The sequence below is a fragment of the Euprymna scolopes genome, chromosome 31, assembly GCF_053919585.1.
Source record: "Euprymna scolopes isolate OS-2025 chromosome 31, ASM5391958v1, whole genome shotgun sequence".
Classification (NCBI taxonomy): domain Eukaryota; kingdom Metazoa; phylum Mollusca; class Cephalopoda; order Sepiida; family Sepiolidae; genus Euprymna; species Euprymna scolopes.
In genome coordinates this window covers 53293758-53312083 of record NC_136512.1, presented here as the reverse complement: position 1 = coordinate 53312083, position 18326 = coordinate 53293758, and the positions used below count along the sequence as shown (strand labels likewise).

Below are 18326 nucleotides of genomic sequence, written 5' to 3'. Positions count from 1 at the left end.
GACCTATAACCTGTTTACCTACAATGTCAAAAATACAGCACAACTGAGGGAAGAAATTTATCATTACCTTCATAACCGTGGACTACTCCTTAAGGAACAGAAAAGATGCAAAAAATGAAAAAGAGGAACACATGACATATTATACATTGATCAAAGCATCCTGAAAACGGTAAAAAGTAGAAAAAAGAACCTAGCCATGGCATGGATCAACTGAAAGAAAGCGCATGACAGGATCTCACAAGCATGGGTAATAGAATGCTTAAGAATGTAAAAAATACCAGGCAAGATTATCAATTTGATAGAAAATGCTATAAGAACATGGAGACTTGAACTGACAGCTGATGGCTAATACATAACAGAGATTAGAATACAAAGAGATATCTTCCAAGATGATTCCCTTTCACCACTACTGTTCATCATAGGCATAGACAACAATATACTAAGAAAATGCCAAGCCGGATACAAGTTTACTAATACAGATGAAAGAATGAACCACCTAATGTAATGGATGAGCTGAAGCTGTTTGTGAGGACCAAAAAAGGACTAGAAACGCTTATAAATCCAACCAGAATCTTTAGGCAGGCTTTTTGAATGAAATTTGGTATGGAAAAGTGTACACTGCTGATCATGAGAAGGGAAAACTGGAAACAATGGAAGGCATAGAACTTTCCAACCAAACGGAGATGAGGGCACTAGGTGAATATGATAGCTACAAATATTTGGGAGCTCTAGAAGCAGGCACAATCAAAGCAACAGAAATAAAAAAGAAATTTGGAAAGAAGAAGAAGAAGAAAACTCGAAACTAAACTATATAGTATAAACCTAATAAAAGGTATAAACACATGGGTAACGTCACTAGTAAAGTACTCTGGACCGTTTATAGGTTGAACCAAAGAAGAACTGAAGCATCTCGATCAGAAGGTCAAGAAATTGATGACTATGCACAATGCACTACACTCAAAGGATGATACTGACCGAGTCTATGTGAAAAGGAAAGATAGAGGAGAAGGACTGGTTTGTATAGAAAACTGTGTAAGTGACACAAAAAATGATTAGAAAATTACATAATGCAGAACAGCAAAAGAATAATTACTGCAGCAAGCGACACTGAAAAAACGAACAATACAGAAAAAAATGAGGCAAAGTAAACATAAGGATGACAAAAGATGAGACTAACAAAAATACCTAGACATGGCTACAAAAAGCAAACCGAAACAGAAATACTGAATCCCAAATAACAGCTGGATAAGATAATACGATTAGAACCAACCACATCAAAGCAAAGATAGACAAGACACAAGAAAACAGTAAATGCAGACTCTGTGGAGAGAGAGAGAGAGAGATGAAATAATAGGCCACATAATAAGCAAATGCAGCAAACTAGCTCAAAAAGAATATAAAAATAGACACGGTCAAGTAAGGAAGGTAGTACACTGAGAATTATGCAAACAACTATATCTTGAACACTCAGACAAATGGTACAAGCACAAACCGATAGGAGTACTTGAAATTGGAATCAGGTTGATGACTGAGATAATACAACAGATAATAATAATGAAAACGGCTGAAATATTAAGGAACATCCTTGAATGTAGAGACTAATACACATGAGCCACAGGCGCAAGCTGGACATATAGAAACTGCTACAGATGTAAAACACAAAGAAACACCACACGGAAGCAAGAAATCTAAAACTATAATTGTAAGTTAACCCGCCACCTGCCCACATCAAAACAAAAAAACTAACAGGCACCATACGAAAGAGGTGAAGCGAGTCGTGGAGGATGGAAAGATCGAGGAGAGAAAGCACTAGCCAAACCTCTGCTGGATGAGTGTAAAGAGGACTGGAACCTTGGGGAAGCTTATTGCCAGCCAAATTCCAGTGAAAACCAATAGTTGCCACCAATGAGAAATCAATGGTAAACGGCTGTTGCAATAACGCAAATGTTATCGATAAAGATAGAGTGTACTGGAAATCTGGGGAGACTTTTCACTCACTCCAGAGAACACCACAGGTTGTTCTTAAGGAGAAATATTTGATGATGGCCTGTGTGACTACTCCTTGCGAGTAAAAAAAAAAAAAAAAAAAAAATGATAAACAACAACAACAACAACAACAACAACAACAACAAACAAACAAACAAACAAACAAACAAACAAACAAAATTATTTATAGTTTGATTAAAAAAATAATTTAATTAAACAAACAAAATTATTTATAATTTGGTTCAATAAAGTTAATAAAAAGCGGAACAAAAATGAAAACAAAAAAAAAATCCAAAAAACTCTCGGGCAACATGGTAACAGTATAGCTTGTTCTTAATAAAATATATTGGAGGAAACGGAGGGGGGATTGTTAACTGAACGTTTTATTCTTACCCTGATGCAGCACGCCACTCGCTTTTGCATTTTCACAGGTTCAGTTATTAAATCTGGCAATGGACAGATAAGAAAATAAATGCTAAAAAATATAAATAAAACGTGTGTATATTGAAAATGGTTGTTAAATGTTTTCAACCAGATTTGTGTGTTTTTCAAAGTGTTTTTTTTACATGGAGGTCACCGCTTATCAAGGCCTGGAGGCCACTCAGGAATAAAGGTTATTGCGTGCATCAATGTTATCTGAATTTTCCGTACAATTATTTGATGCCTCTGTTCAGTCTCGAAAGACGATACACCCTATAGGGGCAGCTGCGCATGTAATTGTGAGGCAAGGGTTGCACAATCACCAACCACACCTCTCCTGAATTGACACTGTTTGAGTTCAGTGGCAAGGAGAAGTCCAGGACAACTGGAAACATTGGCGATATAAGCGGAGAGCAGATACAGCACCTGGAAGGCCCAAATGGTCGGCCATTTAGTACTGACCAGGTTCAACGTTAGTTAACTTCGGTGATCCAGCGGGAACCGGTATGTCAAGTGATTGAAATTTATATAAACATATAAACATACCTAACTTTATAAAGGTAGAGACTACGTCTGAAAATTATCATTTAATATTTATTGTGTCATCTTAGAAAATAACAAAAACAAATCTTATTAATTAAAATCATTTCACATTTTCAAAAAGTAATACGATTAAATATCTCACCGTCAAAATTCTTTTCGATAAGAGGAAGTTCCTGCAAGAGAAAGATAAAACGTGGAGAGATGTTTGAAAGATTTTCAGAAAACATTAATAAATTTATTTATTACCAAGAATAGCTGCACTTACTACAGTTAGTTACCATCAATGAATTGCCATGGGGAGTTTATGGAAATACTAGGAAACCAAGATGTGACCCACTGGGTCATCCATTAAATTCAGGGTAAAGTGTTTGAATCAGCAAAAAGTGAGTTTGCAAAGTCAGTTAATTATACAACAATAAAAGTTGTCTATTTTTGCTTTCTCTTTCTCAAGTTACGGGTTATATTACAAAACCTGGTGATATTTTCTTTTGTTTATTATGGACTATGTTTATTATTTTATGTATACACTTATAATATTGAGTATACAAGATATTATGATATGCATAGATCTTCAGTAGTGCTGAATATGTAAATAGAACTAGGTGGTAATGTATGGAATATATTTATGGCAATAAATTGGAAATATTATATTTAATGTGGTCGAAATACCATTTTCTTATGATCTTCGTATAAGCGTAATAGCATAATGGTAAGTAGCCCGATCAAAGAGTCGAACTTTGACTTCTCAGATTAAAACACTAACCACATCTAGCCACACTGAAGAACTGTGATACAGTTAAAAAAGGGCTGTCTGTTGATGACTATCTATATTATTATACTAAAATTGTATGAATAAACGTTTGTTTCCTGAAGCTTTTTTTTTTTAAATATACTTTAATAACTCAAAATACAGACTATAATATATTATTTAGTTCTGGGATTGAGTTATGTTATAAAAAGTTCCATTTCATCTTTTCAAATTAGTTATGATTTACAATTAATTGATCTAATGACTTAGTTACTATCTATTTCACTATATGTAGTTTAGCCTCCTCTTTTGTTTTATACTGTCTACCACTCTTGCTTCTGACACTCTAACTATAGCATTAAAGAAAGGAATAGTTTATTAGTTACAACAACAACAACAACAACAACAACAACAAAATATCACAACGAGCAATAATATTGTTAAGCTATATCTGAATAAGAAAAAAGGGGGAAAGAAATAGCAAGCAAAAATAATATATTTTTCATATTTTTTATTTATTTTTATTTTTTTTGATTTGCAGACTAAATTTTTCCTGATTCAAACAATCTAATCTCAGCTAAATATGAAGAGCGTTTGTCTGGGTGTTTTTTCTATCTGGATGTTTATCTAAGACTAAAAAAGTAAATAGAATATTTAGTCAAAGAAAACATTATATATATATATATATATATATATATATATATATATATATATATATATATATATATAAAGCTGAACGTCTGTGTGTGTGTGTGTGTGTGTGTGTGTGTGTGTGTGTGTGTGTGTGTTGTGTGTGGTCACAAATAGGCTCCTATATGGTAGACTATTTTAAAAAACTGATTACATATAATGATAGAAGATGTATCGAGAATCAGGAATGGGTATGTTTGATCTGGCACAATGGTGGTTCATAGAAATTGTGGGGTCTGCGTTTGCGCCTGGCCCCCAAAGTATGGAAATAAAAAATGAAAATAAAAAACGTTTACAAGGATTTTTGATATAGATGTACATAAGAATACTTTGATAAGTATGTTTCAACTTAAATAGGGATGGTATAATAAAATTGTGAGGTCTGTGTTCGCACCTGTACTCCATGGAAATATGGCACAAACTTTAACAAAGACTTTTCATATCTATTTGCGTAAGTATACTTTGATAATTATGTTTCAGTTTGAAGAAATATGGTATAATAAAATTATTGGGTGTTCGTTCGCACCTGACCTCCATAGAATGTAAATATATCACAAAGTTTAACAAGGTTTTTTTAAAGGGGTGAGAGTCCACAATAACACCTTAACTTTAATCTTAATTTACCTTAGTTTTTATTTATTTTTTTGAGTTAAATTATATTGTATCGAATAAATTCACCTCATAAATTCACGTTCTTATTAAAGTGAAAGCCAAAAAAAAGTCGGAACTTTAGACAATTCTCGACACAAATTTTGCATAACTGTTTTTTTCCTTCTCCACTTGCACGTGGCTCTCTTTCGAAAATAGATAAATAATAAAAAATAAGAACTTTACTTGTTATCGTGTCAAAAGAAGGAAAAAAAGTCTTGCTCAGGTGATTACGTGTCTTTTTAAAAACATTTACATAACCTTTTTATTTTTATTTATATATCTGTTTAAGCTTTTTTTTGTAAGTGTACTAGAAGGAATTCAGTTGATTACAGCTCTTTCTGCGTGTTCTTTTCATTACAATAGTACAACCCCGAATCCGACAGCGCAATACTACACCGTTTAATACTGTAAAACTGAAACGAAGCTGTTCTGCTTGAAAAGGGCGCCATTTTCGTCTTATTCATATTTATATCGATTCTTTGCTTTCAAAAACTAAAGTAATTACGTGTTTACTTTTTTAATATCCCATTTTGCTGTTTCGGATTATTTTACTAAAGTAAAGTAAAGTAAAACTGTTTTTGTTTCTTTGTTTTTCAATATTTCGTCGATATTATTTAGTAAGAGCAGAAAAGTCAACAAACGACTACCCGAAAAAATAAATATACAAGAAATAAATGTTACCATAGTCAATAAAAGTTCAGTTCATGTTTTTTTTTGTTTTGAAATAGTTTTTAATGCTCTTTGCTTGAAAAAATTTCAGCGAACCGAAATTAAAACGAAATTTGAGGCGATAACTACTTAAATGAATTTTTATATAAACTACACATGCCATAATCGAATATTCCTCAAGCACAAAATAACGGAAAACATTAAAATATGTTTATAAATATTCCTTACCTTGACGGAACTCTTAAATTGTTAACATAGAATGCTTAGGTGCTCTTCCTTCAAATTGAAAACAGGGCTCTCTATTTCAAAGTCGCTGCCATTTTAATTTTTTTTATCCGGTTCGTGAATTAAAAATAAAATTTTTTTTTTTACAAACTACTTAAAAATACAAACCAATGAACTTTTCTACCATAAAAGTAACTTTTATTGACTATGGTAACATTTATTTCTTGTATATTTATATTATTATATATATAACATTTTCTCTTTGTAAGGAAACATCATTTTGTTGGTCACTCTTGGCTACGAATGGAAACAAAGTTGATATAAAAAAATATATTTTCGCGAAAATTATCTTTACTTTCATCATATTTTGCTTGGGGTAAAATTTTTGAGTATCAAAACCTATCTCTTTACAACTCCCTCCTTTTCATAACGTATCATACTTTCATCAATCACAGTCTATTTTCTATAGGCTGTTTTTTAACCCAGTCAACGACGGGTACTTCTGCTAGTATATATATATATATATATATATATATATATATATATATATTTAAATACTTTTTGCGGGGTACAAAATTTTATCATAGTTATGTAAAGACTAAATTTAAAATTGTTCGAAAATATTATTTTAGATTGTGAATGTATATATATATATATATATATATATATATATATATATATATAAAAGGGGGGGTGGATTAATTATTAAATAGAAACTAGATTAAGCCCTAAGAGATTCTCTTTTTGTTTGCAAAGAGAAGGTCTTAGAGTCTTAATATATATAGTTTCTAGAATTTTGAGATGATAAAGAGAGTGCGACTTGCTAAGGATGGAAAAAAAGTCTGCACTAAAATTCAAAGTGCAAATACGATTATTTATAAGGTGCTCTCCTATAGATAAGCCATGGGTATTGTTCAAAACGTCCGAAGGTAGGTAGTTTCCATTTCGAATTTTGGATGGAACATGTTGTTTTACCCTATTATCTAATCTTTGAGACGTTCGCCCGATGTAGCGCACACCGCAGCTACATTTAAATAAATAAATAATAGAATTGTTATGGTGGGGGGGGGGAGAACGTCTTTACAAATTGAAGACAAAATGGGTTTACAAGTAAAAACAACACGAGTATTTATTCTGGCATAGTATTTTAATAACATGGAAATGTTCATTACGCCATTTGGATTCACTAAACGAGACTGGTGTACCTCGTTTAGTGAATCCAAATGGCATAATGAACATTTCCGTGTTATTAAAACACTACGCCAGAATAAATCTCTTACTATCACTAAACCGGACAAAGGCTCTGGTGTTGTTATACTTGACCACCAGGATTATATCAATAAAATGATGACAATTCTCAATGACACCTCTAAATTTGAACAGCTAGGTCCGGTAGAGACACACGACTTCAACCTGAACATGCTCCCATACTTGCTCCTATACTTACAAAACTGTTTAAGCGTTGCCTTAAGGAGAAGTTCTTTCCAACACCCTGGAAAACCTCATCAGTATGCCCTGTATTTAAGAATTCATGTGATAAGTTCTCTCCCTCTCAGTACAGACCTATAAGTCTCCTGTGTGTCATGAGTAAGTTGCTGGAATCCATACTAAATAGAGAAATAGTCAACTACCTCAGCAGAAATAACCTCCTTAGTGACACGCAATATGGTTTCCATTCTGCAAGATCTACCGCAGATGTGCTAACAGTTATATCTCACAGGATTAGCGAATTTCTCGACAAAGGCTACCTTTCTAGGGCAATTGCACTTGACATATCAAAGACCTTCAACAAGGTAAGGGATAAAGGCCTACTTCACAAGATTTCCAGCTACGGTATAACTGGAAATGTTTTCTCAATCATTAAATCATATCTCTCTAATAGGCTCATAAGAGTAGTGGTCGATGGACAAAAATCAGAGGCCTGCAGTATTAATGCTGGAGTCCCTCAGGGGTCCATCCTGGACCCAACTCTCTTCCTGATCTACATCAATGATCTCCCTAAACACATACTTAAATCATTCGTTGACATCTATGCTGATGACACGACCATCTACAGCAACACATCAAAGCCTGTAAATGACAAAGTTCTCTCTGATTCTCTCTCCTCTGATCTCAAGCGTGTAGTTCAGTGGGGGAAGACGTGGCTGGTTACCTTTAATGCATCTAAAACCAAACTCCTATCTTTACACCATCAACGCTCTGATCCCCATCTAGCATCAATTGTGATGGATGGCTCTCACCTAGGAGAAGCTCAATGTTTTGACAAGCTTCTGGGCTTGAACTTTACTCCTGATATGAAATGGAACACGTACATCAAGTCTGTTGCCAGGGTCGCTGGAAAGATGGTGGGTTCCTTCTACCGCTCCAGAAGATATCTCACTACTGATGCAATTCTCTATCTATATAAAAGCCAAGTACGTCCAAGGATGGAATACTGCTGCCATATCTGGGCAGGAGCTGCTAAAAATAGCCTATCCTGCCTTGACAAAGTACAAAATAGACTTCGTGGCTTAGTGGGGGATGCCCTTTTCTCTTCCCTGCAACCTCTCTCCCACAGAAGAGATGTTGCGAGCCTGTCTTTGTTTTTTTCAAAGCTGGTGATGTTACCGCTGTACCAACATGACTCGCATACAAGCTGATTAAAAATAAACAAAGATAAATGTACAAAATGTATAACGATTTTTTTTCAATTTCGACCCCTTTTTGACCTCTTAAAAACTATTTTAACCATAAAAGGGCGGTCCATAAAAAAATTAAGGACAGTGCCTTTTATATATTAAATTAGTTTTAATATTCATTTTTTACAATTACAGGTTTTTAAATGGCTTAGCATTTAAAAATTTTTTATTTATATCACACAAGATAAAAAAGTATAAAAACATTTTTATCTTGTGTGATATAAAGAAAATTGTTTGTTATTAGGTAATATAAGATTGAAAGAATTTACGTGACTGAAATAGGAATTTACTCCTGAAAAATTATGATTTACTCTTAAAGTAGGTGGCGGAGTCTTTGTTTGGCAACTTGAGTCAATGCGAACGCTTACATGGCACCCGAGGTTACCCGAACTTCTCTCTTCCAGTGTGTTCATTGTTGTCATATAGAAAACGTGGTGTTGTGTATGTTATCGTTTATTTTATTAGCATTTAACAACATTTATTGTGTGAAACATGGGTTCTAAGTCTAAGGATAAAACCAAAAAATGATCTCCAAAGAAATAAAGCATGAGATAATTGAAAGCATGTACAAGGTGTGAGAATCTGTGATTTGGCTGCTGAATATTGTCGCAATGTGTCTGCCATATGCATGCTTCTCTGACAAAAGAACGCAATAAAGAAGGTGCAGCTTTCTAAAGGTGTAACAATTATATCAAAATTGCATTCTTATTTGAATAATAAGATCAAACACCTACTTTTGATATGGATACCGTAAGCTGGGGTGAATCTGGCCACCCAGACTGACTCTGAGCCATTAAGAAAAAAATAAAAAAATAAATAAAGATAATAATGCGTAAATAATATATGATCTCTGCATTTTTAAACATAATTTCTAGGTCGTATACGAATTCATAATTTTATAGACACATTGTTGTTCAGCAGCAAATATTTACTGCTGAGAAATCTTCAATTTCAAATAGCCAATTTACTGTATGATTTTCTCTGCTGGAATTTGTATCTTCAAACTTCTTTGAGTACAAAGAATATTTTTCATTGTTTTAAGATTTGGTTATATTAAGCAGTAAAAAGGATAAACACTATGAAAATAAGTTAATTAATATGATAAAGCACACTAATAGTGAGATTGAACAACTGGCAAAAGTCACCTCACAGTGTACAAACATATGTGGGGTGATTTGGGCCACCATAGTTCTGCATAAAATTTAAAATTGAATAATTTTCACAAGATATTTCATCTTTTAAGTTTTATTTGCCTGTTAAAAATGGCAATAATCATTTCTGAGTTTCAGTCAGCAAAATGCCAAGATCCTATCGACCAGTACAAGGAGGGATATGCTACAACTCAAGAGGGATGTTCAGTATCCAGAAATAATTGTGAACAGTACAAAATTTCTACAAGGCTTATGCTAACAAGAACAGCAACAGAACAAACACTGCCATTGTACGTTGTGTACAAAGCAAAACATCTCTGGTCAACATGGACTGAAGGTAGGCCAGAGAAGGTTCGCTATAATCGTTCCAAATCTGAATGGTTCGACCACATCACTTTCAAAGATTGGTTGGACTCTGTGGCATTTACATACTGTATAAAGCTACAATGAAAAAAGTCCTCATTGGTAACAACTTGTCATCACACTTCAGTGAAGACATTCTAAGGCAATGTAAAAAGAATGACGTTCTATCCATTTGCCTTCCACCAAATGCAACACCTGTGTCAGCCACTGGATGTTGCTTTCTTTGCTCCAATGAAGGTGGCGTTGAGACGGCTTCTCTCTGAGATCAAGAATGTAGTTAAAAATCTCAAAGCGCTATCTCAAAAAACTTGTTCCCAAAACTTTGAAAAACCTCATGGAAGAAGAACTAACAAACCAAAAAGATCTTGTGGCAGGCTTCAAGAAATGTGGAATATTTCTCTTGATGAGAGTCAAGTTCTGAAATGCATTCCACAAATTCCATATGTTCCATTGGGGTCAATCAGTAAGGTCTTTATTTTGGAGCTCAAAAGAGTTGAGAAAAATTTGGAACAACCAACGCCAAGCGAAAAAAACGGAAATTGCTCCGAAGAATTTCAACAATACATGCAGCAACCACCAAAGAATAGCAGAGATGCCCCCAGTGACAGTAAGTCTCCATCCCCAAGTCCTTTGGGGGTTCAAATAGTGCTAGCTCCCAGTTCTCCAGCAACAGATCCAATATCTGAGATTGTTGCTTCCTCTTCAGATGCTGACACAGATACTGTTACCAGTCATACAGAGACAAGCAAAGAGGAATGGACACCAAAAGACAGACAGAACATTTTCGATCTTTTTGAGTGAAAAATGATTTTAAACAGGATGCAGCTGAGGAGGGAGGAGATGTCAGTCACGGCTGGTTTGAAATTTTGAAAAAGTGAACTGGTATCCTCTCAGTCATTAGCCATGGCAAAGCAGCAAGTGCAGAAGAATTTATTCAATGCTTTAATTCCATTGTTCTTCAGGAACCCTACATACTTCAACATTTAATTGTGATGAGACAACGATTCTATTTTGAAAAAAATGACAAGAGGGACCTATATTACCACTGAGGAAAAGAAGCTTCCTGGTCATAAGCCTATATAAAAGACTTACCCTCGTTTCTTGTTTTAAGTTTCTCTATTTTTATCTCAATAGTATACACTTAATAATGCACAGAGGAAACGGTAAAATTGTCGCCCTAGAAAAGATGACATGATTCTGTTTCCGTTTGATGAAAACTGGTTTCCTTTTTTTGTTGCAGACCATCTAATAGTTGACCAGTTATGTTCAAATCTCAAAAGTGATAGGAGCCTTCTATCATGTCTGAAAGTGACACAATATTCAATAGGCGAGATCAGAGATGTGCTGCTGTACAATTCATGTTCTCTACCGATCCAAGTTATGACAGGAGGACCATTGCCAGCACTCTCAAAATGCATTGCTGGATAGTCACAAATAACAAAGACATGCCTAGAATGATGAAACAAAGTTTCCGGCCACAGTTATAGTCTTTGGTGTAGTTTCAACTGAGGGCAACATCAAGCCACATCACATCTTCGAAGTCGGCTTGAAACTCACCACCAAACTGTAACTGGATGTGCTGAAGAGTGTGGTGATTCCCTGGTGCAATCAGGTGGTCGCTGGCAGACCCTGGGTGTGACAGCAGGCTCGGAGCTGGCCTACAAATCCCCCTCCCCAAAAAAACCCAGGATTGGCTTCAGAAAGAGTGCTATAACTGCGTATCCTTCTCTCACTGGCCCCCGCCTCCCCCGACCTGAACCAGCTGGACTACTTCGTTTGGTCATTCGTCGAGAACATCACCAATATGACCTTCCACAACACAAAAACCAGCCTGATCACTGCCATTTGCCGAGTATTCAACAAGTTCCCGCTGGCACATGTGGCAAAGACTCATGCTTCCAGTTCCAGACTCGTATCGAGGTAGTAATTGAGGCTGAAAGCAGCTACATTGAATAGATGTGAGCTCTACAACATATACAAGTTACCTAAATTGATTTTTTCAATAAAAGTTTTAAAATAAAGCTGTGGTGCTGTTTTCTTTAGGGTGCCAATTTTATCATGCCACCCTGTATATTTTCTCATTCCAAATTCCATTTTCATATTCTGATTAACGATTCCAGTTTTTCTAGCTTTTTTTCTTTTCTTTTTTAAATAGTTTATCGCCTGTCATATAGTGCATTTCTTTATTATATTGGTTGTGGCTTTGAGGTATGACCAAAGTGCAGAAAGTCCTCATAAGTGAAATGCTCTTTGCTGATGATGCAGAACTGATGGCACACTACTCTGAAGAATAGTTGCAGCAACTCATACGCTGCTTTGCACATGCATGCAAAGAATTTGGCATGATTGTCTATCTAAAGAGCAAAGATGTAAACACTATCTCAAACATCATCATTGGCGACTACACTTGTGATCGTCAAGGACTTCATATATCTCATGTCCACCATCTCCAGTAGCCTCTCCCTGTATACAGAACTCTATAACCGTGTCAGAAAGGTGGCAGCAACCATAGCTTGCTTGGCAAAGAGAGTCTGGGACAGCAAAATGCTGACTACTAATACCAGTTACCAATCCTCTCTGTCTGCCATCACCACCACCACCATTGACATCTGCTATAATAACATTAGAACTAACAACAGTATCCTGCTCTCTATGATATGCAGCACTTCCCAATTCTACCCACAGTAACATGAGTATCAGAATCTATCTCAATAGTTAGAGACTTATTTTATTTCTAATGAAACGAAACACTTTTATCTTCATTGTGCATTATGTGATTCGATCTCATTTCTATCACTTTCATCACATGTCACTTATTATAACCTCTTTTACTTGTTAGCAGGCATCAAATTACACTAGAAAACTGGCTATTGTTTATTCTATATATCCTGCTGCTCTCACTACAAATTGGTGACCCTGGCATGATTTAAAATAACAATAGGATAAATATATCTTTGTACAACACCACAGGAAAATCGATCAGATAAGACATAACCCAGCATAATTTTGAATGATAACCCAGCTAGAACTAGTGGCATTAGTACCGAGTTATCAACTTAATATCAATGGATAAAAAGTAGTCTGTTAAAACCCGCATCAGACAAATAGATTAACAACACCAACCAATGAATTCATCACCAACAACAACCATGGAAGAAGGCCTTCCAATTTACAAGTGCAGATGTATAAACATAAATTAGTGATTAGACCTTCATTAATTAACTCATTTGTAAGAGGCACTTTGATAATTGCAAATCCATTTGTATTCAGTTCACTGAATTTTCAGACATGCTTGAAGTATCATATTCCAACAGTCATGTAGATTATGTGCACCACTAATTTCTACAACCAAACATTCATTGATTAATTCCATTCCGAAACAAAAGGATTCATTAACTTCGAAGAGTACAGAGATCCTTGCATCACGGATCTCGACAAAATATTTATCTTCTTTGATGAAAGGACTCATCAACTTCAGACTATGTAGACACATTTGCATTCCACACTTAGCATCATCATCTACCAACTACAATTAGCTGCAAACAACCCTGCTCTTTATGACTAGCAGCAGCTTCCTATCCTGACTCAAAGCAATATTATCATCATCTACCTCAATACTCATTTCTAGAGAGATATTTTGTTTCTAGTGAAATAAAATACTTTTATCTTCATTGTATAGCTTGTTATTTTCATCAAATCTCATTTATTTTCTTATACTCGTCAGCCGGCATAATAGTACACTAGAGAACTAGCTATTGTCTATCTCGTTTGTGTCACAACTCACACTGCAAGTTAGTGACCTAAATAAAGATTCAACGAGACACCTAAAACAGCAGAACAAAAAATGAAGAGAAAAATAGTTCATTTTAAGGACATGCCATATCAAAATTAGCCGATTTACTCAGCGTTGCTAGGGATATAGATAATAAAAATTACATTAAAAAATAGTTAAAGTAAACATTTATCCCCTCTCCTTCTATCTATCTCACAACTGGTCAAATATAATAGAAAGAAAGAGAAAAGGAAACAAACGAAAATGAAAGAAAGAAAAACTGACAGACTGTTTGACCTAGTTACAATAATAATGATAAGAAAAATAGTTTACCCCCTTCCTTCTCTATGCACTATTTTTGTGACGGCAAGGGAACAAATATTACAGCATTTTTTTTATCATAATCAGGTTGGGTTCACATAGAATTTGATGCAAGGTTTTAAGTTTATCCTGGGTGGTTTTTAACTTTTAGCCATACAAACACAGACAAAAGAAACGACTTTCCTTGATATAGTAAAAGATTTTTAAAAAGTATATGATCACATACACCTGAGATGATTTCATCGAATACTTCAGTCCCACCATTGCTGTCAACTATTCTCAGGGCTTCTGGTAGATTCTCTTCATAATCGGTCAAGAGTGGTATTTGATCTATCTGAAAAAAGAAGAAAAAGCATTAGGAGAAAAATTAAAAACTCGAAATTCATCATTTACTACAAAAGTTATTGTTAGGTTGGTTTGTGTATTTTTATGTTTTGGTTGCTTTACCCTCAGACCGGCTTCAAATGTATTGCTCACTAACTGTACTTACTCAGCAATAGTGTATTTACTATGCAAATTTTTCTAAAATATTATTTTGTTACACAAAGTATAGAGTAATTCTGTATAGTCGTATACAGAGTTATGCCCCTTTTTTAAGATGGCATAATTCCAACCTGAATAAAATATTTTTTTAAAGAAGTAATTAAGTTGAATTAAATTTTCTTCTTCTTCATTGTTAATAATGCCAACGTTAAAATGATCACCACAACAGAAACTGATGAACCAGGATAAGATATTGATTTTGCAGGAAGAAAAATTTTGATGACAGTGAAACAATAAAGAGACTGATTTTACTTTATATATTAGAAGATTTACTTTTTCTGAATTATTGAGATTTATATTATCTGGATTCTTTGATAGTTATTTTCACAATATTTCGAATGGAATCCTTTATTTAATCTACAGGAGTGGCATGTTCTCATTCCGTCAGTCATGACCGGGTAGAAGTCTTAAACAATTTGCAATTGTATTCTAAGTATCTTCATGCTGAGGATTAAGCCTTCAGCTTCCAGAAGAGTATCACATAGAACCGAATTTACCTCGTACTTTATCTGTTACGCCATGCATCCGTTTTACCTAGTACTTTACTAGTATATACTGTACGGTTACACCATGGATTTGCAAAGACCTATGGCATAATGGATAAAGTTTCTCGAGTTTGACAATGAAGAAGGTCGGTGGTTACATCGATCAAAAGGGTGTGAAATTAACACTTAAGATGAGAACAGTAGTTTTGAAAAAAATATAGAATAGCCCTATCAATCATGGGCAGTGCGCACACATGCCTTTGACATACTTTTATGAATCTTATCTAAACATGTGTAAGATTAAGATTAGTGCTAGGATTAATGTTAAGGTTAGGATGTGCAAAATGCAGAATAAATGCCACTGTGGAACGCACCGCAGAATGGTGGACAGTTATGTGTGTGAGTTTATTCAATGTAGAAATATAAAGGAAACAGTCGCTTTATGCAAATACTCAATAACATCATCTTAAATAAGCAATACATTTTTTTTTTATTACAACCGCCATTTCATCTGATTATTGGGATGGTGGGGGTTAACTTTTGGCGGGTCTCTTCTGCAAAAGATACTTTATATCTATTTTTGGTTAAATAATAATGTTGTAAAAACCTAGTATATAAGTGGACTTTCCTGTACAGGGAGACCTTAAACCCTTAAGGACAGTATCTAACAAGCATTCAAATTATGGCACAAGTGCACTGTAACTCACCAGAAATTTTTTTGTTTCCATTTTCAGAAGATTGATACTAGCGATAAGGGAAGACAATAAAACGTTAATGTTTTTTAAACATTCTAAAACTGTTACAATTCTTAATACTTATTTTATTTAGTTACAGAAATTTATCTTTTTCAAAAATTTTATAAACATTTTTTATATATATTTTTCTTTATATATTTTTATAAAACTTTTGAAAAACGTTTTATAAAAATATATTCCATCCATTTCATAATATTCTGTTATATTTTATTTGTGCATAAAAAATTATTTATTTTAAAAATAATAATTTATTTTTCGTTAAAAAGAGTTAAAAAGGCAGAAAATTTCGATGATGACTATTTTTAACGTTTTATTGCAAAAATGGGACCACATTTCTGATAGCATTTTTTAATTTTTTGAAGATGGAAGTTGTCTATAGCATAATCAACAAAAAAGCAAAAGTATTTTTTTTTTTGCTCGTAAATATACTTCCTCCCTTCCCCCAAAAAAGAGGAGCAAATAATCGCTGGAACAGAACAGATACTACATTATCTCGTCTTCAACAACAAAATAAAGTAATGCCTGGGAGGATAGTATCAGGACAAACGAACTTCACTACTCTACCAAAGTAGGAGGTAATGCCTGAGAAGATAATCTAATGAGAACACAACGAAATACTAACCCACACTCAGAACATGGTAATGCCTGGGATAATGGTTCCATAACAACGAAACAGATACTACACTAATACCTCACAAAAAGAAGAAGGTAACACCTTGGATTATGAAATCATGACAATAGAACAGATACTACCCATCCTGAATTGATCATTGACAGATAATACTTTAGTCTGAAATAGTATGATAAACAGAATTCAGCATTAAAAGATAGAACAATAGTACATTATAAAAAAATGACTTAAAAATAACTTGACTTCAGACAGATACCAAATCTATATTAGTATAGATTCTATATAGATAATAGGATTAGTGTAAATTTACTGTTTTCAATTTGTTAAATATTCAAAGTTAGAGCGAGCGCATTTAAAATTACAATGAATGTCAAATTGAAACTTCCCCATTTTTGCTTATCATGCTGTTCAAATAACATTAAATATAAATGTAAAAAGAAAGATTGTCGATACTTACTGCATATTGATAGGCCGGAAGCATTCGAATATTAATCGACCAGTTACCGAATATTTCCTCTAATCGGTTACACAATTCTTCGATAACGGCCTTGATCTCATCCACTTTATAAAACAAAATATTTATTTCCGCCTGTGTCAGCAAGGGATCATTAGAACTTAAGTCACGTTCAAAGAGATTCTTGCACTTCAAAACAAATAAATAGCATTACAGTTAGTGCCAAATACAACTACACTTTTGGTCTTTTAACAATTTTTGGCCTAACAAATACTGTTTTGTGTTCAAGAGTTTATTCAAAAAGTAAATAATGTTTCTGAATTTTTGAGATGAGGATTGATAATTTCCATTATTTGGACTATTGTTTTCATCTTGGATGCTATTCTCACATTGTTTCAGCTTATGTAACTTCCGACCTATTGAACTGCAGCTTGTCGAACTTGGAAATTTTTATGTTGAACTCAGGGAATCTGCTCAGGATTTCGAATCGAAAACTTTATTTTATATATACTGCAAGATTATTCTCGTTCCCTCATCCATAACCGGGAAGGAGTCATTATAAATTCTTAATAATATTCTTAGTATCAATTGTGTTGAGAATTGAACCATAAATCTCTGGGGGATTGTCACTCAGAAGTAATTATTACTTTGCCCTTTAGCCACAGGTCCATATGGATCAAATAAAGAGTTTAATTCAAAATTCCATACAAATTCTCGAATTCGACAAGGCACACCTGAAAAGATCGGAAATTACATCGGCCAAAACGTTGTAAGAATAATATTTCAGATGAGAACAGTAGTTTGAATAATCGAAATATTACTAACAAAATACTGTTTTTGCACTTATTTTAACTACAACTACAGCTTTATTTTAAAACTTTTATTGAAAAAAAATCAATTGAGGTAACTTGATCATGTAGTAGAGCTGACATCTATTCCATGTAATTACCTCAGCCTCAATCATCGCCTTGATATGGGTCGTTCTGGATGAAACCATGTCTTTTCCACATGTGTCAGTGGGAGCTCTATGAATACATGGCAGATGATGGCGATCAGACTGGCTTTGCTGTTGTGGAAGATTATGTTGGTGATATTGTAGTCATATGACTAAATGAAGTAGTCCAGCGGGTTCAGGTGGGGGGGGACGGTGCAGTGAGAGAAGGGTACAAGCTGTCATTTCATTTTATAGTTTCAGTTTAAGGTGAGAGGTGCTAGACAAAGTGGATGTGCATAATCTTCAT

The 18326-nt window shown here is 34.2% G+C and overlaps 1 protein-coding gene across 5 annotated transcripts in view; it reads right to left on the bottom strand.

The window, feature by feature from the left end:
* Positions 1-18326, bottom strand: part of LOC145255744 (breakpoint cluster region protein-like) — a 182716-nt gene that overhangs the window by 142018 nt on the left and 22372 nt on the right. For all 5 annotated transcript variants that reach the window (XM_080114383.1, XM_080114385.1, XM_080114386.1 and 2 more), the window contains 4 exons: positions 17089-17274; positions 14444-14551; positions 3092-3122; positions 2380-2432 (listed from right to left, as the gene is read on the bottom strand). In XM_080114383.1, coding sequence (XP_079970509.1) covers positions 2380-2432; positions 3092-3122; positions 14444-14551; positions 17089-17274 — 378 coding nt within the window. The remainder of the gene's footprint in view (positions 1-2379; positions 2433-3091; positions 3123-14443; positions 14552-17088; positions 17275-18326) is intronic.